The 26,314-nt window shown below is 41.5% G+C and overlaps 1 protein-coding gene across 2 annotated transcripts in view; it reads left to right on the top strand.

The window, feature by feature from the left end:
* htr4 (5-hydroxytryptamine receptor 4) overlaps nt 1-26,314 on the top strand; it is a 72,115-nt gene that overhangs the window by 5,976 nt on the left and 39,825 nt on the right. Inside the window, exon 2 of one of the 2 annotated variants that reach the window (XM_086137986.1) lies at nt 25,893-25,971. The exons of the other annotated variant lie outside the window; for it this stretch is intronic. Within the exon in view, the coding sequence (XP_085994112.1) occupies nt 25,940-25,971 (32 nt within the window). The 5' untranslated portion in view covers nt 25,893-25,939. The remainder of the gene's footprint in view (nt 1-25,892; nt 25,972-26,314) is intronic. 2 annotated transcript variants of the gene reach the window in all.

Here is a 26,314-nt window from a genome sequence, read left to right as displayed (position 1 = left end):
CGAGACGAAGACGTCTGAAGGACGACCAAGAGTGCGGGAGTTATTTTGGGTTGTTGCACCCCGGGCGTCTCAGTCACAAAGCTTCTGTTTGATGACTTCACCCACTCACAAACCGACCTGAAACACTTCGTGACAGCGTGTGAGGACACACCGCGTGCCCCTCCCTCGTTCGCTCTCCATGCCCAGAAGCTCGCCTGCTCCGAGCGATCGTATTAAAATATGGCATATGCGTGACCGAGCATGCTGTTGACTTTTTTGTATTTTTTTTTTACTTTGTGGATTATTTCTTGTCATTCATCTATTTCAATGGTGCAGGGTGGCGGTTATCATTGTTGAATAATTGGCAAGCTATGATCCCTTATAACACTTTTCATGTCGGCATGTGCATGGTATGTGATCAAGCATGTCAACTTTTTTGACCGTGTATTTTATTTCTAGTTGTGTTTATTTCTATTGTTCAAGGTGGTAGGTATAATGACAAACTGGTAAGGCACCATTACATTAGTCATATCACATATTCATTGCATGCATGCATGGGACTGAGCAAGCTGTGCACTTCATCATTTTTCACTGCGTGCATTGTTTTTCGTTGTTGTGTTTATTTCTATTGCACAAAGTGAGTGGTTAAGCAATTGCCGTAAAACCAATTTTCATGCAGCAAATGCTTTCGAATAGCTATCGTTTGAAATGTAAATTCTATACAGGGTTACAGTCCACTTGCATTGGGGTCAAAAGCGCATGTGCAGCAGCTCGTCAACTCCAGCAGATGGAGTTGAACAAACTCATCACAGCATTTTACGATGGACCACACAAGTCTTCTGTATGTGTGCCCAAACTGCTTTGCAGCAATAAAAGCAGAGCTCACAAAGCAAACTCCATTACCCCTCCTGTTAGTGGGTCGGAAAAGAGAATTAAGGGATGTAAATGTATGCAAATGATCCTGATTTATTTCAGCCTGTTGACCACTGAGGCACAGAAATCACTGCTGCAGTGGAATTAAAATATATAAATAAATAATAATAAAGTTGAAAGAAATGTGTGCGAGTGTCACACAAACACACAAAGCCAATTTATGCAGGTGATAAAGCACTGACAAAGATTGCAACTACCTTTAATGCTCAAGCGGCTATTTTTAAAATACAATTTGCCACTCATCCATACTCAAAAAGTCCTTTGAACCAGCTTTGAATCAATAAAACACTGCAAGGCGTGCCAAAAAACAGGTGGTGCTCGGTGACAAACCCCTTGTAAGGCAGTTTTAACCAATCAGAAAGCAGAAGACGTTGAAAAGACACAATAACCAAAAACGTGGTTCACGAGATACTGATGCATAATGTGATGTCCGAAAAGGGGGGCAAGCAAAACAACGGAAAAATGGCCCGAATTATTTTCCATGGAGTTGCTTTTTTGTTTTTGTTTTTTTACTCTGGGGATTATTTCTCATTGCTGCCTGTTTATCTCTATTGGTGATTGGGAATAATAGGCGAGATGAATGATCGCATGAGTGATATGAGGCACAGAATGCCGATGTGTATGTGGATTCAATGTGACTCTTTGGAATATTTGGAGTTATTCTCATTTTATGTACTATGCAAGATGGTCGTGATCATAAATAATTGGTGAGATGAGCAATCACATTAACTGTATGATACACTGCGCATGCATACATTGGTTTTCCGAGCATGTCTTTTTAAATTTTATTTTTACTGGATTACTTGTGGATTATTTCATTATTAATAATCATTATTATGCAACATAAACATTTTGAATAACCTGAAAAAGGAGCAAAGGAATATTGACATAAATGTTGGTGGAAAAGAAAATGTATTACATGATGGTAATGACGAGGTCTGTGTGCCATTCATCCAAACGAGGATTGTTTTTTTTGGCCTTGGAGCTTTACAGAGTCTCAAGTTCTTGTGCTATCATGGGATGATTGTTCGGCGTCTAAGAGCACTCAAGCGTTTGTAAATATGAAGTTATGAGAGCTGAAGTCTACCTCTTGTTCCCACTCGCTTCGGATGAGAGCTGCTGTTAAAAACCTCCCAAAATGTGCCGGAGCTAATGTGCGCTCACTCATCTTTTATGCATGTGAGGCAGGCTGCCGACCGCCCCCGCACCTGCTCCTCAATGCTGTCGTTTACATTTCATTTACGCTACGCTCGTAGTTAGATCACGTTATTGATGCATTGCTTCACAAATGATTTTGGTTTTGTTTTGTTTTAATATAAGGCATATTGTTACAAGAATAAAATCGGCACCCATGGCAAGGGACCCAGAGTGGTTGGTCAGCCCCACCGAAGAATCAATATCTCCAAACTGTTTTAGTTGACAGTTTTGTGGAAACAACCTCTCGTCCTCTGCATAGTTTGTGTCCTGTTTATACCATCTCAACCTACTGAGAGTTTTTGTTGGTATCTCAGATGACTTCCGTAACTTCCTGCGTGGCCATTAAACACCGTTCCGTGTCTCAATCATGTTAATGTGCTGCAACGAAAAAAGCACTTCTATACAGTCCCTCGTATCAACGTATACTTGCTGATGCACCCCCGCTGTCTAGTTTTACAATGTGAGTATGATAACATTAGCATGTTACCACTGCATGTGGGCATAGAAGGTGTCATATTTCACATGTGATGTAGGGCAATGATTCCCAACCACTGTGAAATAGCACACTGGTGTGCCGTAAGAGATCATCGGCTGTGCCACAAGAAATTACCCGTTTATCAATGATGACATCCTGAGCCATATGTATGCAACATTCTGGTCTTTTGGTGACTTTAAAAGCTAATACAAGAAGTCGTCAAGTTAGCTCGAGAGCAGTGATGTCCAACTCCGGTCCTCGAGGGTCCTTTTTGAATTTGAAGGAGTTGGAGGAGGGAAAGATGTAAAACCGGTGAAGAATCAGTGAAGAATTTCAAAAATGTTTATACCTACCGATAAATTATGTGAATGTATCACTTAACACCTGAATATGATTTTGAACTCTTTACCCTTAAAAATATACGATTTCCACGTTATTTGATTTGGAAAAAAAAATAACCCAAAGTGTGCATACAGATGAAAAACACAGACATGGTATAGTACATTTGTGTGTTGTGCTTTTAAATGTTGTGGCCAAGAAACCCTTCTCTCGCACTCTCTATCGCTCTCTCTCTCTATCTCACATAGCAGCAGCAGGGACTGAGGAGGGCTTACCTAACCAGCTAGAGCTCGTGAGAGACCCTGTACTATTCCTTGGTTTCTTAATACCGCAAGCACCTGCATGATTCACTTAGGAGCCATATCTCAGGCTAATTTATTGCAGCAAACAAACAAACGAACAAAAAAACAAATATAAGCTTTTAACATACGGATTTTGATGCCTACATTTTTTCGACCTCAGCTACATATGGCTTTGCCCATCTTTCGGTTTTTAAAATCAAATGTGGCCCTTTGAGCACACAAGTCAGAGGAACTAACTAACTAAATTATTGCGCTTCGAAGCCCCCAGGGAAGCTGTAGACACAGCCTCTGACCACCTTTCCCCCCCGCCCTCATCCTACTCCACATGACCACCTGAATGATATGCTAATGAGGTCCCTTTAAGACCCTCAAAGGGGTTGCCACGGCAACAAACCCACACTTGTTGGAAGCCTTGACGCTAACATGCAGAGCAAAGGAATTCGTTTTCATTTTTAATTAAATTGCAAACTTCACATAAGGACGAGGAAATAGTCTGTTCTAGTGTCAAACTGTTGCCCCTCAGAAAAACAGACACATTAGGCATGCTTTTTGTCACATTTTGAACAAATTAAGGAAGTGACTGCTATTATTCAAGCCTAAAAATGAAAAATATAATCATATTTTAACTCATTCACTCCCAAAGACATTTTCTTTTCAGACTTGGTTTAGAATTGGCTGGTACTGAATGAGTTTTAACTGTAAAAACAGGCAAAGTTCTTTGTTCATAAAAGTACTCACCCTTTGATGACAGAGATGCTCAATCAAAGTACTCTCCTATAACTTTTTTGTCTTCATATATTGAATTGTTATCAGAACAATAAAATACAATAAGACTGCTAACCCTTTGAATACGCTAGGCGAAATCAAAGTAAAAGAAAAGTTTGGATGCTTTAAGGAAACCAAATAAATGAATCAAAAGTACTTGGCCTTTGAAAACTTTGGGCCCTATTTTCATGGACAGGCTTTGTGTAAAAACTAGAGCTGTCAAACGATTAAAATATTTAATCTAATTAAAAATTCAACTTTCATAATTAACTCAAATTCACTAAAAATTAATCGTGATTACTCACACATTTTTTATCGTTTCTGAATTTCCTTTTATATTTTTTTGTCCTATTTTTCCCCCATTTTAATGCTCTCATCAACATTGAATCATGAATCCGTTTTCTATTTGCAAAATGCAAATATTTACTGAAATAACTTCGATTTTCAATTTTACATGAATATTTTTCACTTGGAGCAGTTCTTCACACATAATCTCTCACACAATATTACTGTTCATCAACAACATTGAAAAAAATATGTTGTCATAAAACAGCTGCTTTAACAGCTCTTTTTATGGACTCAAAACAGAGCAATATAACATTATAAAGTGCACATCTAAGGTAAACTAGAACTCAGCCTATAGTGGATTTAAGCCATGGTTGCATACTTCGTTTTTCTCAAGTTTGCTTTGAACACAGCAGTCAGGCTATGTTGATTCTGTTGGTCCTTCTTGCGCGGAAGTCTCTCTATGGTTTTGTGTAGACATCATTTCGGATGACTACACTTGGTTCGACGACAACACTGGAGACGTTTTATTTTTGCTAGGTCGCTACCACTGCAGCGCACCGTCACTATCAGACGAACACAGAGAAGCTCCACCCGCTCCATTTATATGGACACGGAACACTGTAACCTTCCACACAAAATAGTTCCAAACAAGTAATAATCGCGTCAGTGGCATACATCGTATAGAGGTATATATGATACAGGCAACTTTGGTCTTGTCAGTGGAGCAATCTGGCAACTTTTTAAAAGTAAACTTTCCATTCATAAACTCTTTAAGTATCCGTTTTCGGTGTCTCGCGCTGCCGTGGCTGGCAAAACAGACATGGGCGTGGACTTCTGCAGCGCGCTTGTTGTTTTGTTTCTGGTGTACCGGTATTTATAGAGCAACGTAACATCCGCTTGTGACGTGTGCCGCGTTAATCTCGCGAGAAAAAATTTAATCCCGTTAAAATTCATTTAAATTAATGCCAATAAAAACACGCTAAACTGACAGCTCTAGTAAAAAATAATGGAGCTTCGTTTTTGTGCCACGTCAAGTCTCGTTTACCATGTTTCGGATTTCAGCAGACCGTGTTGCAACTCGCTGAGCGTTCTGAGGACGTTTTCTGTTCAACACCTGCGGTGCACCAGACAATTTGGTAAGAGAAAATAGGGTTACATTTAGTTTTTTTTAAAATGTATCACAATAATATCCAGGCCTGGAGAGCCAGACTTGCAGGTGTTGCTCGTTGGCAAGCACCTGGAAGCTGTGCCTGCACCCACGGGGCCCGGCCAGGCTCTGCCCGAAAGGACAACGTCGATCTCACTTCCAATAGACTCACCACCTTTGGGAGAGGCCAAAGGGGTCGGGTGCAGGTGTTGTTGGAGATCCAAGGAATGAATATTGAGAGCGTTTCAACTTTTGAGTACCTGGGTGTCTACATAAAACAATAAACTGCATTACAGCAAGAACACACACTGCACACACACCTCAGGAGGCTGAGGGCTTTCAGTGTTCAGGGGCCACTCCCAAATAACTTTTATGACTCCATAGTGGCAGCAGCTTTTTTTCTATGGAGTGATCTGATCCCTGGAGTCAGCTAACACAGTGCGGGACAGCATGGTGATGGCTAAACTGTCAACTGTGCTAGACAACCCTACGCACCCCCTCCGGGTCACTCTGAAAGCAGTGCGCAGGTTCCTTCAGTGATAGACTTTTACACTGCGCTCAGTGAAGTAGGTATTCTGCCGCGCCTTCCGAATCACAGCCGTCAGAGTATGCAACCGTAACATTATACAGTTGGATAGATTGGACTGGAGCGATTGGATAGTTTATGCATGACAATAGTTTAGGTTTTTGTTTTTGGCAATGGGCTTCTTGTACGAATGTCTGCCCTTGCATGCTATTTTTTCATTTCCTGGATCCATTATTGCTGTTGAAATACTCCAGATGTCTCCATTGTGGGATTAACAATTTTTATCTTATCGTATCAACAAAATGATAATTGTATTGCACTTAGAAGACAGATCCATCCCATTTTGTGTGGACATCAACTCAATGAACAAGCGGCGGAAGTGTTGAGTGTGTGTACCCTCTAAAAAAAAACTGCATGAGAAAAAGTTATGAAGCAGCCATGTTGGCGCATGGGCAGGCCCACTTGGCGGGAGATAAACACGGAGGAGGTGGCGGCCTGAGCAAATGCACTGCGGCCCCTGTAGAATAAACACCACACAAGTGGAAGAAGAGCGGGGGAGGGAGCTTGTGTGTATGCGCTCGCATATTTGTGTGTGTGTGTGTTTGTGTGTGTGTGTGTGTGTGTGTTCAGTTGATTAAGAATGGCATGCTTCCAGGCAAAAAAGTAATAATCCATAAACGACAGTCAGTTGTACAGTATGGGCTTAATAGTCGTGAGCAAGTGTGTATGAGTTTGTACATTGTATAGTAGTTCTGTGGATATAATAAAGAGGTAATTTACGTATGTACAATGTTAGGAGTTTGTACCGTATGTATAGTGTGGTAGTAGTTTTGAGTTTTTACATGTTATAGTATTGTGCATATAGTAAAATGGTAGTGTATATAGGATAGTAGTAGTAGTTTGTAGTGTAGCATATATTAGTATTAAGTACAGTATATAGCACCTTAGTCATTTGTACGATGTACTACTATATCGGTAGTTTTTAGTGTGTATGTAGTATAGTTGTCTTTTGTACTACTGTATATAATAATAATAATAATAATAATAATACATTTTATTTATAAGCGCCTTTCAAGACACCCAAGGACACTTTACAATAACAAAAAACACAAAACAATACGGGTTGAGCAGCGGCAGCCAAAACATATGCTAGAGTAGTAGTTTATACTGTGCATATCGTTCAGGAGTAAGTAGCTGAAGTAGTAGTGTGAGAATTGTGTACATTGTGTAGTAGTAGTTTGATGGGTAAATGCAGTATATAGTGGCATAGCTATTTTTAGTGTACATAGAGTAGGAGTAAAACAGTAGTAGTTTGTACTGTATAAATTATACTGTTGAATATTGTATGCTAGTAGTTTGTAGTGTGCGTATAGAAGAGTAGTTAGCACTGTATATAATGTAGGAGTTGTTTGGGCTGTTCAAATAGTATGGTTGTAGTTCAACTGAGCAACTTCACACTAAACTCACTCTCTCACTGCACAGCAAATGTCTGCAGTGCATACAAAAAACAAAAATTAAAGCTGAGCTGTATTTGTATTTTCTTAATCTCCTCATCTAAATACATTGTAACATTTATTTGGTGCATGTGGTTGACAGAGCGAGAAAGAAAAGTAAGACAAAAAAGAATGAAATGCAAGGCGAGTACACGTGTGATCAATGTTGCAGATAAACTTTGTTCTCTGTCGAAGCCACCCCTACGATTGGATGCAGCCTTGTCCAATCTGCTCATAACTGATCCAGCTAGGTATAGAGTAGCAGCATTTTATAATTTTAGCTTCTCGCACACCAGTACTTTTTATGGCAGACTGGGACTTCACATGAGCCCACAGTGCCCTCTCTGGTTCTATGAAAGATGATTTTTTTTTGTGCCTCACTTAAACAAGATAGCTGCAAATATACGTAATACGCCGCTAACGCAAAGGCTAACCTCAAAATAAAAACACCAAACATTGACACCAATGCATTAGCCTGAGTAGGCTTTTTTATTTAGAATTTGGCCCGCATGTTAGCGTGACAGGGCGGCGCAATTATCCAGTGGTTAGCGACACACAGGTTTCAACTCTGGCTCCAGCCTCCTAGTGTGGAGTTTGCATGTTCTCCCCAGGCCTGCGTAGGTTTTCTCCGGGTACTCCGGTTTCCTCCCACATTCCAAAAAACCTGCATGGCAGGCTGATTGAACACTCTAAATTGTATCTCGTGTGAGTGTGAGCGCGGATGGTTGTTCGTCTCTGTGTGCCCTGAGATTGGCTAGCAATCGGTTCAGGGTGTCCCCCGCTTACTACCCGAAGACGGCTGGGGTAGGCTCCAGCACCACCCCCCCCCCCCCCCCCCCGCCACAATTGTGAGGATAAAGCGGATCGGAAAATCAATCAAATCGGTGGCATGACAGCTAGCTTGACTTGTGGTTTGGACATTTCAGTTCGCCTTACCACAGTTATACATCCATCCATCCATCCATTTTCCGAACCGCTTGATCCTCACTAGGGTCGCGGGGGGTGCTGGAGCCTATCCCAGCCGTCTTCGGGCAGTAGGCGGGGACACCCTGAATCAGTTGCCAGCCAATCGCAGACAGTTATACATAGTTGCTATCAACAAAACGCCATCCCGAAATCATATTTAATCGCAAATTCAGGATTACTTAGAAACAGGTGTAAGTTAATTACGCTGTCTTTGCATGATATGGCACATGTCTTCACCATTCCCGGCCAGCAGATAGCCGCTACTTGCTAGCTGCTAGCAATGAGTGCCCAATTGGCAACAGCAAGTAATCCAATAGCTGATGGATGAAGTACAAATGGAAGAATCGAAAAGTGTGCTGTTGAGGCCTAAAAGAGTTGCCGGGTCGAGTGTGATAAGTATCGGCAAACAAAGATGTCTGACCCAAGTAGGTCAACAGTCTGCGAGTGTGTAGCGTTGACACTGGTTTCTGACGGCCAAAACTGAGGCCGACCTTTCCCAGCAAAGCTAAACATAGCAGTGACTTGATGGCCCACCATGCTCAGAACGTTGTCACACATCCTCCTACCAAGGAGGTCCCCCGACATCCGTAGTGGGATGAACTCAACCCAGTGAATTTCCTACCCATTATGTTTAAGCAAAAGTAGTTGCAGGTCAGCATTCAGAAATTTGGATGTTCACAGATTTATTTTATTTTATCTATCCATCCATCCATTTTCCGAACCGCTTGATCCTCACTAGGGTCGCGGGGGGTGCTGGAGCCTATCCCAGCCGTCTTCGGGCAGTAGGCGGGGGACACCCTGAATCAGTTGCCAGCCAATCGCAGGGCACACAGAGACGAACAACCATCCACGCCCACACTCACACCTAGGGACAATTTAGAGCGTCCAATCAACCTGCCATGCATGTTTTTGGAATGTGGGAGGAAACCGGAGCACCCGGAGAAAACCCACGCAGGCCCGGGGAGAACATGCAAACTCCACACAGGGAGGCCGGAGCTGGAATCGAACCCGGTACCTCTGCACTGTGAAGCCGACGTGCTAACCACTGGACTACCGGGCCGCCTTATCTATTTCTTTATTTATTTTACCTACTATCCATTATTTGCTGACGGCTCCTCTTCTTCCTCACCTTCCTTTTTAACAATCTTCTTTTAATTCTTCACGTCGTCTCATTTCCTCATTTTGGACCGTAATGTTATAGTCTGTGTTTAAAGAGGAAATATGTGCTTTGGTTTGATGGGAACTTAACTGAAAGCACAACAAGTGCCCAAATATGGGGTTGTTAAGGAAGTATTTTTTTATAAATAGAAAAAAGTGCTTCACAGCGAGAGCTGTGTCTCAAAGTGGTATCTCTTCCTAATATTTTAGTAGCCTTGACCTTTATATTGATGCAGAGCCAAGTTAGTCTCAAGGTGAATTTTAACAGCCATCTTAAATATTTGTAATTTGTGTCTCGAGAGACAGGAAGTCACCTTGAATGACCTCTGCCAAGGAGGGCACTCTTATTTATCGTTTGTGGGTGACGAAAAACAATGTCCATTTTGCTGCATTTTATTGAATGAATAAGAATGAATAATACATCAATTTAGACTAAATTTACAGGCAGGAGGTGTTGAGCCAAGTAAGATTTGCCTGGCCCTGGCAGAGGTACAAAGCCGAGGAAAATGCCATGATTTTTTTTTTCTTAATGAAAATTCTGGATTTTACATTAAAGTGTACCTTTTGGTGTAAAATATCTGCCTTGACTGAATAAAGGTTGAATACTTCAGATCTCGCTTTGCATATCATCTAAATGTGGATCAAAACCCAAATCTGAATCAGCTATCTGCCAATCGCAGTGGAAATGGACCGACTGAATCCGCCTTTGTCAGTGCCAACCTATCAGGGAGATTATACTTACTTTCATGTTCGTATTTCTTATTTATTACTGTTAATTCCGACTGTGGACTTCAAATGTAGCTTGCGCAAATAATTACCCATATTTATATGTTTGAACCCATTTAATCCCCAATTTTTCCCAGACATTTAAAAGTCAAAATCAGGTATCATTGTAGCCCTTTTAAGTAATCAGTAATAAAAAAATTTAGAGCCCTGTAAATTAAGTCATTGTTGTCCTTCACAAATGTGACCGGTGGGATTAAATGGGTTAATTCACACTAATTGTTCAAATGTGAGGCCGCCCGGTAGTCCAGTGGTTAGCACGTCGACTTCACAGTGCAGAGGTACCGGGTTCAATTCCAGCTCCGGCCTCCCTGTGTGGAGTTTGCATGTTCTCCCCGGGCCTGCGTGGGTTTTCTCCGGGTACTCCGGTTTCCTCCCACATTCCAAAAACATGCATGGCAGGCTGATTGAACGCTCTAAATTGTCCCTAGGTGTGAATGTGAGCGTGGATGGTTGTTCGTCTCTGTGTGCCCTGCGATTGGCTGGCAACCGATTCGGGGTGTCCCCCGCCTACTGCCCGAAGACAGCTGGGATAGGCTCCAGCACCCCCCGCGACCCTAGTGAGGATCAAGCGGTTCGGAAAATGGATGGATGGATGGATGTTCAAATGTGACTGCAGAATATGATTTTACTTTATTGTACATTTACAATTCATTATTTTACGGTTTATCGTTTCCTTCAAGTTTCAATGTGCAATACAAAAATTTGGCATACAGTCCATGTCAACAGACGTTTCATATATTGCACATATTGGTCACTTTATAATTCATCATTATCTCGACCTGTACAAATATTACTGTAGCATAATTAGACTATATTTTCTGCATCACTTCCCAGGTACCAATGTGCAACATTTTAATATGCTTTTTCTCCTTGTGTTTCTTGTTTGGATTAAATTTAACAAATCTGATCATTACTCCATAATGCTGTTGTTTTTTTGTTTGTACTTTGTTGGTTTTTATTTGCAAAAACTACTGTATAATATAAACTGTATATACTGTATAATATAAAGTAAAAAAAAAACAAAATGTGTTTTTCTGCATGTAATCTAATGTGCAAAAGGAGGTGGCCTCATGATTGGTCGTAATAATTTGCATTTTAAGCTGTCAAAAGTGTAAAAAGAATTCAACCACTGTGTGTATATTGAAATGTGCACAAGTGGGAAATTTATTTTTAATAAATTGCTAGTCCATCATCGTCAGTCCATCATTACTTCAAGCTGAACCAAACTGCAATCGTCAGTCGCTCAGTCCCTCATATTTTCTAACCGGCTTTTGGCATCTCTTCTGTCAGTTAAAAAACAAAACAAAACAAAATGTTAAGAGTTCCACAGATAAAAAATCCAATTTGATTCAAATGGTAAATGTAGTGCACTCCAGTATACAGGTATATCAGTGTATCTACATCATACAAACCCCACAGAAATGTATACATTTCGTATACATTTATCTGCTAATCTATTGAACAGTTAAGTACAGTAAATATTCCCATCCCCGGAATTCTACGGAAAGGAATATCCTTCACCCGGAATAAAAACCTATGCATTAACATTTTGACTACGATATTACATGTTACCGGAAGTTGCGTAAACGGAAATCCCACTACCCGTAACCCGGATGGAGGTGTAATGCCGCGGGAGCTTAAATACACGCAACGCCCACCCGATGCGACGGAAAAGACAACGCTGAAACAAGTTTTCACTTCGCGTTTTTCGATCATCAGATTCTAAACGACAACGTGTAAGTGAGTTTTTATTGCCGTGCGTTTTACTGTAATTGTGAATGATTTTAACTTTATTCACTTACGTCCTGTAGAACGCGGCACTAGCTTAAAAGCAGCACCCACTCGACATGACCAAAGAAACGTGTTCGCTTCGCCGTTTTCATTCATCAGATTCTAAACGACAACGTGTAAGTGAGTTTTTATTGCCGTGCGTTTTACTGTAATTGTGAATGATTTTAACTTTATTCACTTACGTCCTGTAGAACGCGGCACTAGCTTAAAAGCAGCACCCACTCGACATGACCAAAGAAACGTGTTCGCTTCGCCGTTTTCATTCATCAGATTCGAAACGAAGACATGTAAGCGACTTTTTATTGGCGTGCGTTTTACTGTAATTGCGAAAGATTTTAACTTTATTCACTTACGTCGTGTAGATCATCGCATCGAAACGTAGAAGAACTGTAACAACTGGAGCGGAGCGAGTGAAATGCATCCGTTTGAGCGAGGCTGGACACAAAGTTAAAAAGATCCAGCAGACACTTGAGTTCGGAAAGACGCAAATCTACGAAACTTTAAACAACAAGGCATCGATTCAACTCCTGATGACAAGCCACCATCCAGCAAGGAAGCAATGCAAATGGCAACAAAAATCCTTCAGTATGCACAAGAATTACCAGACATCGGTGATCAACGGGACAGTTACTTGCAACTAGCAAGAAAACTGTATGACACGCAGGCAAACATTGTCATGCACCAAAGAATGGATCCAACAAAACAATCCAAAATACATATTTTTTTCCCAAGACAGAAAAAAATAAACATTAAAATACTGTACGTATTTTACTGTTGTGATTTTTTTTTTGGATACACCTGTATTGCAGTTTTTGTTATATAAACAGTTTTTGGACAGTATATTTTTGTATTTTATTGATTGTGTTGTTACACGTGCATTTTGTCAACATACTTGCAGGTTCATAAAGGACATGTACCATGCTCATTTCCCAAATGAGGAATTTCTGTTATCAGGACAAATTGGACAGCGCAAACACGAGTCCGTACTAGAGAATATTTACTGTATAGTGTGAGCACACTGGTGGCTGTCTGCCACCATTTTAAATCTTATATCCCTCCAAAACAATTCTTTTAAGTTTGGTTTACCTTAACCAGAATCCCATGTGGCATTGTAGCCAAAGGTACAATCCTGGTGGATTCATGTGCCTCACAAATCCTTGTGAAACTGAAACCAAGTTGCCAATACTATGGTTGCTTTTTCTTTTGCTTCTTCTTCTTCTTTTTTTTCTTCTTCTTCTGTTTTTTCACGGTTTGCAAACAACTTCTGACCACCTTCTGAAATGAGTGTGGGTCTCCATAATACTATTTCACAACCTATTATTTAACCCTAGTCTTTCCACAAATAACAATTTTAATTTTAATTTGAAATCACTCGAAGTTCTCTGTAAAAATGTCTTAAATATTCACAGTGACTTTGTGATCTCTTAACTCTTAAAATTGTTGTTGTCTTGCCCGATTGGATTTAATACGATTCTAATACATGCTCTGTTGTTTCTTTGATGCATACCCCCACCTACTGTACAGGAAGTATAAAGCGTTTCCATATACTACGGTAAATAGCCAATGCAGTCTACTTAAGCAACCAGCTGTATTCGCCCGTGCGAACAAACACATGTGAGGGAGGTGCCAGTGAAACGGGCTTCGCCAGTGACGGACTGAGAGGTCTGTTGGTGCTTGACGATTACACTGACGGCCAAAACCCCAGGGCCGTAAGTTTTTAAGTTTAATGTCATTCGTCAGCAAAATGGGTGTCCGATGGCGAGGGATCGACGGACCTTCTGTTCGTCTTGATGGATTGAAATAGTTTGATAAATAAGATCAATGTAAATGTCAATTTAAAATGTTTTTAATTCATTATTTTGTTATTTACATCCAAAGAAATGAATCAACCAGTTCGTCTATAAAAATGGAACAACTAATTAATGGAATAAATATTTTCAAGAACAATTTAACCTCCATGTCCACAGAAAAATCATTGAATCCTTTAACACTCACTGAACTGAGCTCTCACTCCATTACAGCCTTTTATTGAGTGTCCAGGTGTACCTAATGTTGTGTCTCATCTATCTGCAGATAAGAAAGTGGTCTTGAAGCTTTACAGCTGGGAAAGCTGCTGCCGGATAAGTGCAGCACGTGCATGTGTGCGTGCGTGTGTTTGCATGGGAGAGGCCATGTCTCCTCAGGGCAATAAATCACTAAGCTCTTTCTCCGATTTTATGGACTTAAAAGCATCTCATGGATGCGGTTTGGACGAGTCCATCTTGTTTTGCAGTGGTAAAATTTGGCATCTGCTGCTGCTTAAACAGAGCGCATCCCAAATAAATTGTGAATTCATTAAAACAACTGATTTTAAACATCTGTCAACTTGGTAGAGAAGTACAATGACACCACATCTGGAGTTTGCAAATCAATAGGAGGACGTAGAACAGCAATCAAATTTGACATTTTATGGTTTTCATTGAAAACAGATGAGTTTTTTGCGGAACCTATCTTGAACGATTCGCTGTTTTTGTGTTCTTTCTGAAACACCCTGAGATGCCATAAGATGCATTCAAAGTGCTGTCTAAATCGCAAAGCAATACAGGAATTGGTTCGGATTTAAAAAAAAATTCAAGGAATCAGCAGTCGTTTGGCTGATTTTTATTTTTTGCTTTGACTTGCAAGCGCAAACTTGAAATAGAGGTTCTGTATGGTGACAGTCAACCGAACTCAACAAAAAATAAATGTTCATGATATTTAATAACACTCCCAGTTGACATTTATTGTCACTCTAAAAATAAAAAGATTTACGCATCATGTTCAAAGGAACATAGCATTGCCTTGTGAAAAAGTCCACTTAGCTTAATGCTAACAAACAATGCAAAATACTGTTGACATGCAAACAGTTAGCATCAGTAGTTGCGGTTTTAGAAACCTTAGGCTTAAACATAAAAGAGATTTATTTTAACAACCAAACTAAGGTGCCTTCAGAATGACCTCTGCTAGCTAAATGCTAACATATCATGGAAGATGCAGTTGACATGCTAATGGTTTGTGGTTCCATGCTTATGTTTTTTACCACCAGTTAAGATAAGGGGATTTAACACAAATGGTGGAGGAAGACTTTAGAATGATCACATAACAATAGTTACAGACATATAGTCTTTATCCTCTATGAAAAATGACTGCTATTACAGCAACACGCTGAGTCAATTAGACTAGTAAAAGAAGTCTACTGTTTTTCATTTCTCTCGACATACAGGGTAACTGTACATTATAAGACTGCCACCTGGTGTCCAGGTGAGAATGAATTGGATTGCAGCAGTAAGTCATGATGTACAAAGTCTTTAATTCTTTACACTATATTATTAGTGCATACAGTACAGTAATATTATTTTCCTTGTTAACAAACACAGGCACAATTTTTTTGTTTGTTTTTGTGGGAGCCTGGAATGGATTCAACTCTTTGGTCACAAAACCTATTAAACTGGCACCACTGTACGAAATGATGCATCTGAAAGACAGGCTTTGCATGTCAAAGAAGAGTTAAGTGTATTCTGCGTTGTTGATGGGAGTCTTTGTCGCATGTGCATGAACACCCAAAAAACACAAGACACATCCTGGTTCTCAGTATAACATTTCAAATCAATGGAATAAAGTTTAGCTAGTTGATTATCAACTCAGCAGTCAAACTGTGATGTATTTTTCATCCTCTTTGGCTCTTAATTGAGCAAGGAGTCAAGCAGCGGGAGGAACATTTATATGCGTTTATGGTTCCAAGTTTCCAGAACTCAGCGCAATCCAAAGATATGTTGACGAGACAATTCAAGATATAGAGATGGCTTGCAGATAACATCTTGCATTATCACATTATGAAGGAAGTGGACTTTGGGGTCAAGTGTGCTTTCTTTTTCTTTATCAGTTCTGAGCTGCCGTTGCCACATGCAGACACATGTGCGCACGTGCGCGCGCGCACACACACACACACACACACACACACTTGATTATTTGACTGCAGACATGACTATATACTAATGAGAGACATGCTTCTGGGCATGACAATGGACTTGATAAAATGTATATAAGAAATTTTCACAGACTTGACAATGGACATGATTATAGAATGATCAAAGTTGTGACCGTAATGTACCATACAGTGGCTGTTCCTGGCATGCCCAATACGTGAGGCCGCACCACTGTTACTGTGCAATAGTTTCGGATTTTTCATGATGGTTAGTTTTTATTTCATTTTAACTTGTAATTTTTACATTCACTTAATGTTAATGTTTTCAGAGGGGGTTGTTTGTTTTTATTTTTTTCAAAAATGCTTTGTTTTAGTTGAAATTATCTTAGTATAATTATTATTATTATTATATATATTTTTTAATATATACAGTACATCAAACAAATGTCTCGGACATACAGCAATACCACAATGAATATATTTAAAGCCTAATTTCTGCATTTCCAATGCCAGCTGAAATGAGTTTTTTTTTTCTACTGATGCTAATAAAAAACATTGACACGTAAATCATTGCTGTTTATATGGGGTGTGTGGTGACTCGCCGTAAAACACAAAACTCTAATAACTCAACTACCGATCAGATTTCAAACAAAAGTTCCACATTGCAACATGTACGTTGTCATGACTCACGAGATGACACGTGGTAAATTCTAAGGAAGACAGGAAGCTGGCATTTTGGTTTGAAGCATCATTTTACCTTTTGTCCGTTTTAATAGGTCATTTAGAAATGTACTCTTTCCCAAGATGATTGACTGAAATTCACTGAATGATTGCGACCAAATTTGAATCTTTTATACTACACAGATGGACGATTTTACATTGAGAAGCATTCACACTTTTTTCCTTGTGTGCCATTATCATCCTGGAAATTATAAAACTGGAAACTCAAATAGCTAATTTCTTGAAGGGATACTTCACATATTTATGCCAGTTTGCAGCAATGACAAGATCATATTTTCTCCATGACTGATTTCATAACTTTATCAGAATCATCTTTATATTTATTGGCCAAGTATGTAGAACACACAAGGAATTTGTTATATGTTTATTATTTTTCATGTAATTTGCCATCATGTTCATGAAATACGTTACGATAGAACTGTCACACGTGTGGAAACGTTGCACTAGACTGCGCAATGACATATACACACACAGCTTTGCCGAATGGAAAGCGTCTTTTCTACAGCATTATTCCTGTAAGAATAAAGCCATATTGTTTCTAGCCATTACGAAGTGAGATTCCACCTTCTTTTGATGACACAAAATACAATTTGGAAAATGAGTAGACCAGAAAGTGCGGCAGGAAGCACCGTGTCTGCTATGTCTTTGCTTGTTACAAACGCATGGACAATGCTGTAATTAATATATCCTTATCCTTGCTTGCATGAAGATGACAATGCTGCTTTGGTCCGGTGTCTCACCAAATTAATTTCTGATCTTGGACTCCGCTTGCATTGTGGACATAACATCCAAAACACCGCCGGCACCTGTCGGGAATCGCAAAGGGTTGAGACAAAGCAGTAGAGCTCATCTCCCACTTCTTGCTCATTTAAAAATATTCGGTGCGGTGTTTGTTTTTAATGTCATGGGTGTGGGGTGTCCTTCTTTAACTGTAAATAACTCCTTGTCTGTTTTCATGCAGTTGTGCACACGAAGGCTCAACAATCTTTTGTAAAAAGTGTGGAATAACATGCCAGGGTGCACTTTGTTTGTTCTTTATGGTCCACCGAATTTTTGCCATGCATTGTGGAATTGTTTTTCTTTGTGCTCTTTTTCGTTGTCCAATGTGCGTGCGTCTACTGACCAGCAGTAAATTACACAGATTACGTCTCATTAAACTGTTGAAATGTGTTGAAAATGTGAAGTACATCACTATAGAGATCCTCTTCTGAATTTTTTACAAGCTAAACTAATTAACGACTACCAATCAAGTCACACATGTAAAATTAAGTCCTCCTTTAATTAAAGGACTTGTGGAATTCTTGTGTCTTCCATCTGAGGGTTGATGTTTCACTTTTTGTAGTTATTTCCCACTTGACATAAACAAGTCTGGCCAGTTTGCCTCCAGGCTCAGAGGAGGTCAGCTCAGATTCTGACTCGGTGATAGGACCCTTTTCCAGTTTATACTCTCGGCACTCCACTTCTTCTTCTGAGATATTCACGCTCCGTTCCTGTCTCTCTTGTCCTCAATTGACCCCAATTATTCGCCTGCTCCCGTGTTTGCCTCGGGCCAGCAACTTTCATGCCGTGTTTAGACTCGTGTGGCTACATCAAACACAATATTTTAAAGAATATTTTGGGTTGGATTTCCTTTTTAACATCCAATGTAGAGTAAACATATATACTTATAATATATAAGTATATATGCAGAGTAACAGTGGGAGCAAGTGTTAAGTTTCATGGTTTGCGTAGTGGGTGTGGAGGCAAGAGGTGGACCCAAATATAGAAGCATGAGAAGTAAGACAGGAGTGCAGGATGTACCCCCCCCCTCTAGATCTCAGATGATGTGGGTGTGTCCGTTGAATGCTCTGAAACAACGCACCACTTAACTGTGAACTGCCAAATGTCAATCAAATACAGTTTGGAGAAATAGAGGCCACTTTGTCTCTAGCACTTGTATTATGTCTACACATAACTAACTACATATTTGAGTTGAGAAAATATGTCCGGGAAAGCCTCTGGTAGCTGAAATATCCCACCGCATTATCGTGAGGCTTTATCACGTTATGCAAAACAAGGCGCTCTGAGGCAGCAAAGCCCTATCCCAAAGCCTCTGTCCACACACTGTCAATTAAGTCAGATTTGAGGAAAAAATACAGTATATAAAATAAAATTCTCTCATTGTTCCGTCTTCTCACAATGATGTGTACTGTACACTCTCAACCCTGAAAATTAGCTGCTCTATTTGAAGAATATCTAAAAGGAAGATGTTTTGGGGAGGGTGTAGACTGGCTATCTACATGATGCGATTGTACCGGATAACTGCTGATGCGAATGGAGGTGCTCAAGTTCGTCTGTAGTGGGGGAGGGGGAGGCCAACGCTGGGCCAAAGTGCCTGACTTGACCCCAGTTTAGCCATATCCACAAAAATTAGGGAAACTATTCTACAGCCCCACAACTGAGTACAACGTAGTTCTTGGTCTTGGTCTGTACGTTTTCAGCAATTATTAAGAAACAAATATCTACATCTCTTTAAGAATTCACTGTAAGATAAGATATGATGAGAAAACCTTTATTCTGTCTCACAATGGAGAATTTCCCAATTTACAGCAGCACAATTATGAAAGGGAGAAAGTAGAAGACAAAAAGTACAGAAATAAATACACAACAAATAAGCACAGTCAGAAAATATTTATACAGCAATTGAGTTTTGCCTCGTTGAGTGGAATGAAACAGAGTATCACAGAGTGTGTGTTTTGTTTGACAGGAGTTATCAGAAGTGCCTGCCAGTTGGCTCCTTGGCCAGGGGGCGACACAGCTGACAGATTTGTGCGCCGGTGGACGAACGCCTCCTTGTTCTTGTTTGTCCTGTCCACTAACGAGCCTTTCCCCGCACCGACACATGAGTGTGACTGCTCCATGCAGAATTTTCCTCTTTAATTTACATGTTAATTGCTGCTAGTTGATGGCCTCCTCAGGGGTTGTTCTATTGAGATGGATGACAGCTCCTTTTAGTCCTCTTGCACACGACTGGACTGGGCGGATTTGGACGAAATCCCATCAACGTCAAAGTTCTCAGAGTTTTGAGCCATCACTTTGTCGAAAATTTGTTGCTGTGGTGGCGGGGGGGGGGGGGTAGGATGACGTTAGGGTCCAACCCTTTGTGTTGCGTGCAAGCTAGTGGTATAGTCAAGCTAGTGGTGTCGTTTAATTTAAGATAAGATAAGATATCCTTTATTAGTCCCACACTGGGGAAATTTACAGCCTCCAGCAGCAAGAATGTAGGCAGAAAGAAGAAGAAAAAACAAACAAACACCGTCCAATTAAGTGCAATATAAATACAAAATGGATAAATCGCAGTGCTATTTACAGTTGTCTTCCACATCATTCAATTATTAAATATTATTGTTGCCATTTTTTATTCAGCAGCCTGACCGCAGTTGGTAGGAACGAGCGTCTGTATCTCTCCTTCTTGCAGCGCGGGTGTAACAGTCTCTGGCTGAAGGAGCTACCTAGTGCTGTCAGGGCGGGCTGGAGAGGGTGGGAGGGACTGTCCATCATAGCTTTTAGCTTAGTTAGCATCCTTCTGTTGCCCACCTCCTCCAGAGTGTCAAGGGAGCAACCCAGGACAGAACTGGCCTTCCTGACCAGTCGCTCCAGTCTCTTTCTGTCCCGGGCTGAGATGCTGCCTGACCAGCAGACAATGCCATAATGGATAGCCGAGGCCACCACCGAGTTATAGAAAGTCTTAAGGAGCGACCCCTGAACCCCAAAAGACCTCAGTTTCCTGAGTAGGAAGAGTCGGCTTTGTCCTTTCCTAATCAGGTTGTCCGTGTTTGTAGACCAGTCCAGTTTGTTGTTCAGAAGAACACCTAGGTACTTGTAGGAGGTCACCCTCTCTATGTCCATACCCTGGATGTTCATCGGTGCCGGTGAGGACTGTTTCCTGCAGAAATCCACAACCAACTCCTTAGTTTTCCTAGGGTTGATCTGGAGGAGATTCTGCTGGCACCAGTCCACAAAGTCCTTCGTCATTTCCCTGTACTCCCGATCATCCCCCTCTGTAATGAGGCCAACAATCGCAGAGTCATCGGAGAACTTCTGAAGGTGGCAGGTTGGAGTGGCGTGTCTGAAGTCCGAGGTGTAGAGGATGAACAGGAATGGAGCCAGAACAGTCCCCTGCGGCGCTCCAGTGCTGCAGAGAAGCCTGTCCGACTCACAGCTCTGCAACCTCACGTACTGCGGCCGATTTGTGAGGTAGTCCGTGATCCATGCTGTGAGATGGTGGTCCACTCCGGCGTTCTGCAGTTTGCCTCCCAGCAAGTTGGGCTGGATGGTGTTGAAGGCACTGGAGAAATCAAAGAACATGATTCTCACAGTGCTCCCAGCCTTCTCCAAGTGTGACAGCACTGAGTGGAGGAGGTAGATAATGGCGTCTTCCACGCCGATGCCAGGCTGATAGGCAAACTGCAGCGGGTCCAGTGCCGGGCTCACCAGCGGTCGAAGGTGGGCGAGGACGAGTCTCTCCAGCGTCTTCATCAGGTGAGACGTCAGCGCCACCGGTCTGTAGCTGTTCAGCTCCTTAGGGTGGGGGGTCTTGGGCACTGGGACCAGGCACCAAGTTTTCCACAGCTGAGGAGTTCTGCCCAGCTTCAGGCTCAGGTTGAACATGTGCTGGACAATGTCACACAGCTGGTCAGAGCAGGTCCTGAGGAGCCGGGAACTGATCTTGTCTGAACCTGCTGCCTTCCTCACATTCATCTTCCTCAGTTGGTTCCTCACCTGCTCTGTTGTGACGGACAGGCAGGAACCAGGTGACAGACTGGGTTGAGGAGGGGGAGGAGAAGAAGTCCTCAGTGAGAGTGGTTGCAGTTGGTGGTTGGGGGAAGGGACAGACGACTGGTCCGAAACGGTTGAAAAAACGGTTCAGTCCATCTGCCCAGTTCTTGTCCTTCTCAGTCAATGTCTTTGGGCTGTCATGGCCTGAGATGGTTTTCAGGCCCCTCCAGACACCAGCGACATTGTTGGCCTGCAACCGGTCCTCCAATTTCATCCTGTATATCTTCTTCCCCTCCCTGATCTTTCTTCTCAGCCGAATCTGCACGGCCTTCAGCTCCTCTCTGTCTCTCGACATAAAAGCTCTCTTCTTCTCCTTCAGGAGGGCCTTTATGTCGGGATTATTCCATGGTTTGCTGTTGGAAAAACACCGCACAGTTCTGGTGGGTACGGTGTTCTCCTCACAGAAGTTTATGTAGTCTGTGATGGTGTCAGTGAGTGCATCAATGTCCTCCCCGTGAACCTCGCTGAAGAGTTCCCACCTGGTCGTGTCGAAGCAGTCCCGCAGAGCATCTTCAGCTTCCGTGGACCATTTCCTGACCATTCTGGTCACAGTTGGCTGCCTGTGCACCAGTGGTTTGTACACAGGCTCGAGAAATACCAAGTTGTGGTCTGCTCTTCCACGAGGGGGGAGGGGTTTTTTCAAAATTTTATTGTCTCTAGTGGCACAGGTTACATATTGCGTGAAGGTTGAAAGGGAGGACGACAGAGAGACATGGTTGAAGTCCCCAGAGATGATCAGCAGGGCGTTGGGGGACTGTGTTTGCAGCCTGCTCACGACAGTCATCAGGGCATCACGCGCTGCATCACCATTAGCCGACGGGGGGACGTACACTGTCACAGCTATGACGTGTGAGAATTCCCTCGGGAGATAATGGGGCCTGAGGCTAATGGCTAGCAGTTCAATGTCCCGGCTGCAGAGTTTGTCTTTGATCGTGATATGCCCCGGATTGCACCATTTGTCATTCACAAAAACAGCCAGTCCCCCACCTTTTCTCTTTCCACTCCCTTCATTCCTGTCCGCACGTATGAGTTGGAAGCCGTCCAACTCGGCATGTGTGTCCGGAGTGATGCGACTCCGTGAGTAGCATCAGGCTAGCCTCGCGGTACTCCCTTTGATGTCGCGTTAGCACCGCCAGCTCATCCATCTTGTTAGGGAGCGATCTTACATTCCCCATGATGACGGACAGGAGGACATGTCTGTACTTCCTCCTCCTTGTGCGGCGGTCCTTCCCGGCTCGACACCCTCGTCTCCTCCTCTTCAACTCGCGTGGGATATCCGGTCTGTCACCGGCCAGTAGCCCGCTGTTAGCCCGCCATGCTAACAGCTGGTCCTTACTGTAAACAATGGAGTTGCGTGTGCCATCGGGATCTCCGTTCACAGGATACGTAAAAAGATTAAAGCAAATAAAGGAGATGAGCAGAAATGAAGCTGCCCCTCTCCCCCCGTAGGTTTGGGGTACAAAACCACGCAAAACAAAATGGGAAAAAGAAATAAATAAAGTAAGAAGACGAAAAGAAACTCAAACAGGGATATGCGCTGCTGGAGAGGCAGCCACTCAGGGGGCGCCATCATAAAAAAAAATAAAAATAAATAAAAATGTGTGCTCTTCTTACAACGAAAGCTTTGGTATCTAAATGTCATCCCTAACCCTAATCCACCAGCCATAACACCTCGCCCACTAATCCTAACCAATTATCAATAGCCTCCTAACTGCAACCAAAACCCATAGTTGTGCCATGCGCCAGTTTCACTTAAAGTAATATTTTGACACAAAAAGAAATAAAAACAAAACTGATGAAAAACCCAACAAGTATGGCAGCCAAGTTTGATGATCCTTGGTAATACATCCTGCAATTATTTGAAAATATCATATGGGCAGCAGAGAGATGCTGAACACATAAAGTTACGCCGATCACTTGAAGGAGACCGAGTACTGTCGAATTATTGACCAATGACATCATGCGCATGTGCTCTCTCAGGGGAGTTTGATTCAATCATCATCATTATCCTCCTACAGCCCACTTGACTGTCTCCTTCCCGCAAAAAGTTTGACCTTTGGAGAACCTGGTTACGTCTGAGGTTACAGGGATGTGCTTGGACCAAAATTCGGCCTGGGCATAGTCATGGATGTAGCTTTGCAGAAGCCTGATAACGTCACATCAATTCAAAATGGCAGACTTGCTCTCTTTGTAGGCATGGCTTCTTTTTTGTGCATCTACTCATTGTAAAAATATCTGCCAAATTTTAAGTTAATAAGTGAAACTGATTTCAGCGTGTTGAATTTTTGGACCTTATATTTTGAAATACTGATGGGTACCACTGAGCTTAAAATGGTCACTTCAACCCAAAACGGCAGACTTTCTGTGGCTTTTGATGCATGGCTTCTTGAAACCTTTTTGTGCATTTACTCATATCTGCAAAATTTCATGTTGCAGAGTGAAACCTGTTTCAGGGGCTGATTTTTTTTTTTCATATCCTGCTGGGCACCACTGAGCCAACTGAGCCTAAAACACTTCAAATGGAAGAATTCCTGGCCTTTCAGACCTTCCTGGGATATTTTTTTGTGTGTCTGCACATGATAATATGTGTGCCTACCAAATTTCATGTTGCTACATAAATCATTTATGAGCTTGCGGAGTGATGAGAGTTTCATGTTTTTTGACTCATCACAATGACAAAAACTCAAATGCTTCACATTTTAGTGTCGCACCTTATAAAGTATTCAAAACATTTGGTGGCAATTGGACAAAATCCTTTGGACAGTCTACTTCTCTGAAGCTAGAAGCTGATACTGCAACGATGAATTATACGTGACGTGAAGAGACAGTGGGTTCAAACAGAGCTGGGGTCTGTTTATTCGCTCTGTCATGAAAGCACATTTAAAATAAAATGGCTACCAATGAGCGGAGAGAGTCTAATAAAATAATAATTTCAACAACGTTTGGCTGCCAGCTGGCCTTGGCTTGTACTGTGGAACTCCTGCGCTTGTGTTGCATTCTGGGAACATATTAAGATCTAATTGATTGGGAATGTGTGAAGCGGATCTCTGAGCTGATGACCCAAACACAATGGCCATCTCTTTACTTTTTTTTTAATGAACTCAACTACACTGAAAAAAAGAAAACATGAAATGAACTTAAAAATATATATAATAAGTAATGATAATAGTAATAATAAGTAATCCATCACAGTCATTATGTAGGCTTCAATAAAAAATAAAAAAAAAGATTTTCGTGTGAGCTGGAAGTTTTACCTTCAAGTTATGTCATTTTATTAAGGCAAAGCAATCATCCTATTTTTCATTGTCCTGATTTAGGATCATGAAATTGAATATATTACATAATTTAAGAATCTTCTCGATTTAATCTGAAGGTGTTTCCTTTGTGTCAACCAAATTTGTACATTACAACGAAGTACATATATAATTTGTTTTTAAAAGATTTAAAATTTCCATGATGCTGAATTTTGAAACATCCAGGCAAGGGCAGTGACATTGGTTAAAAGTAGAACTAACGTGATCAGACTGCTGTATATTGATTTGAAGGTTAGAAAAACCGCGCATGCACATTGAAACGGCCACTTTAGAGTCATTGCCAAGGATGCAATGGAGTCATTCCTGAATGAGGCTTGGGGGTCATGAATGCTTGAAAAGGATTATTCAGTACTGGGATTTTAAAACTTGAATTTCATTGGCCTTTTGAGCACACATACACACACACACACACACACACACGTACCACATCCACCATCAGACTCAAAACAGCTCTTTGGGACATCCTTTGTTGTGCTTGACTCCTTAATCCTGTGTTCTTTTGATCCAAATGTAATGGTAGGCAAATGGAGCGCCGGTCAGGAGCTATTTTAGTCCCTGGGGTAAACAAGATTTGACAGTCCCTATTGCAATTTAACACAGAAACAATCTGAATAAATGTTTATGTGTGTGTGTTGTTGTATATTTTTAAACATGATATTATATTGAATTAGACAGCCAGTTATATTCGAGAAGACAAAATGTTCAGTGTTTGCTTCATAGTGAGCGTCATTTCATTAATCGTATTCGGTTAAAACAGCCAACAGCTAATTTGTGGTGACTAAATCATCCGTTTAATCCGGCGCTGAGCGCCGCATCTCTGTTAGACGTCACATTTGCTTTTGTTTTCCTGTCTTGAAAAAAATCTAATGAGGTGTAATTGAGCGGATGACGATGATGATGATGATGAAGGTGTTAACGGTTTTGTCTGCAGGCCTTCTCTGTATTTATGGTGACATTAGCGTCAGCCCTTCAGGCTACATGCCGGTGATGGAGGAGCTTTTCACTGACAGGTGACACACACACAACACACACGCACACACACACATACTGTATGTATATATATTAGAGCTGTCAGTTTAGCGCGTCTTTATTGGCATTAATTTAAATGAATTTTAACGGGATAAAAAAATTTCTCGCGAGATTAACGCGGCACACGTCACAGCGGATGTTACGTTGCTCTATAAATAAACCAGAAACAAAACAACAAGCGCAGGTCCACGTACGTTTGTTTTGCCAGCCACGGCAGCGCGAGACACCGAAAACAGATACTTAATGAGTTTATGAATGGAAAGCTTACTTTTAAAAAGTTGCCAGATTGTTCCACTGACAAGACCAAAGTTACCTGTATGTTTT

Source organism: Hippocampus guttulatus, chromosome 2 (assembly GCF_054856545.1).
Source record: "Hippocampus guttulatus isolate MCC_2025c chromosome 2, RoL_Hgut_1.0, whole genome shotgun sequence".
NCBI lineage: Eukaryota > Metazoa > Chordata > Actinopteri > Syngnathiformes > Syngnathidae > Hippocampus > Hippocampus guttulatus.
The sequence above is the reverse complement of the archived record's forward strand: the minus strand, read 5'-3'. Positions and strand labels throughout refer to the sequence as shown.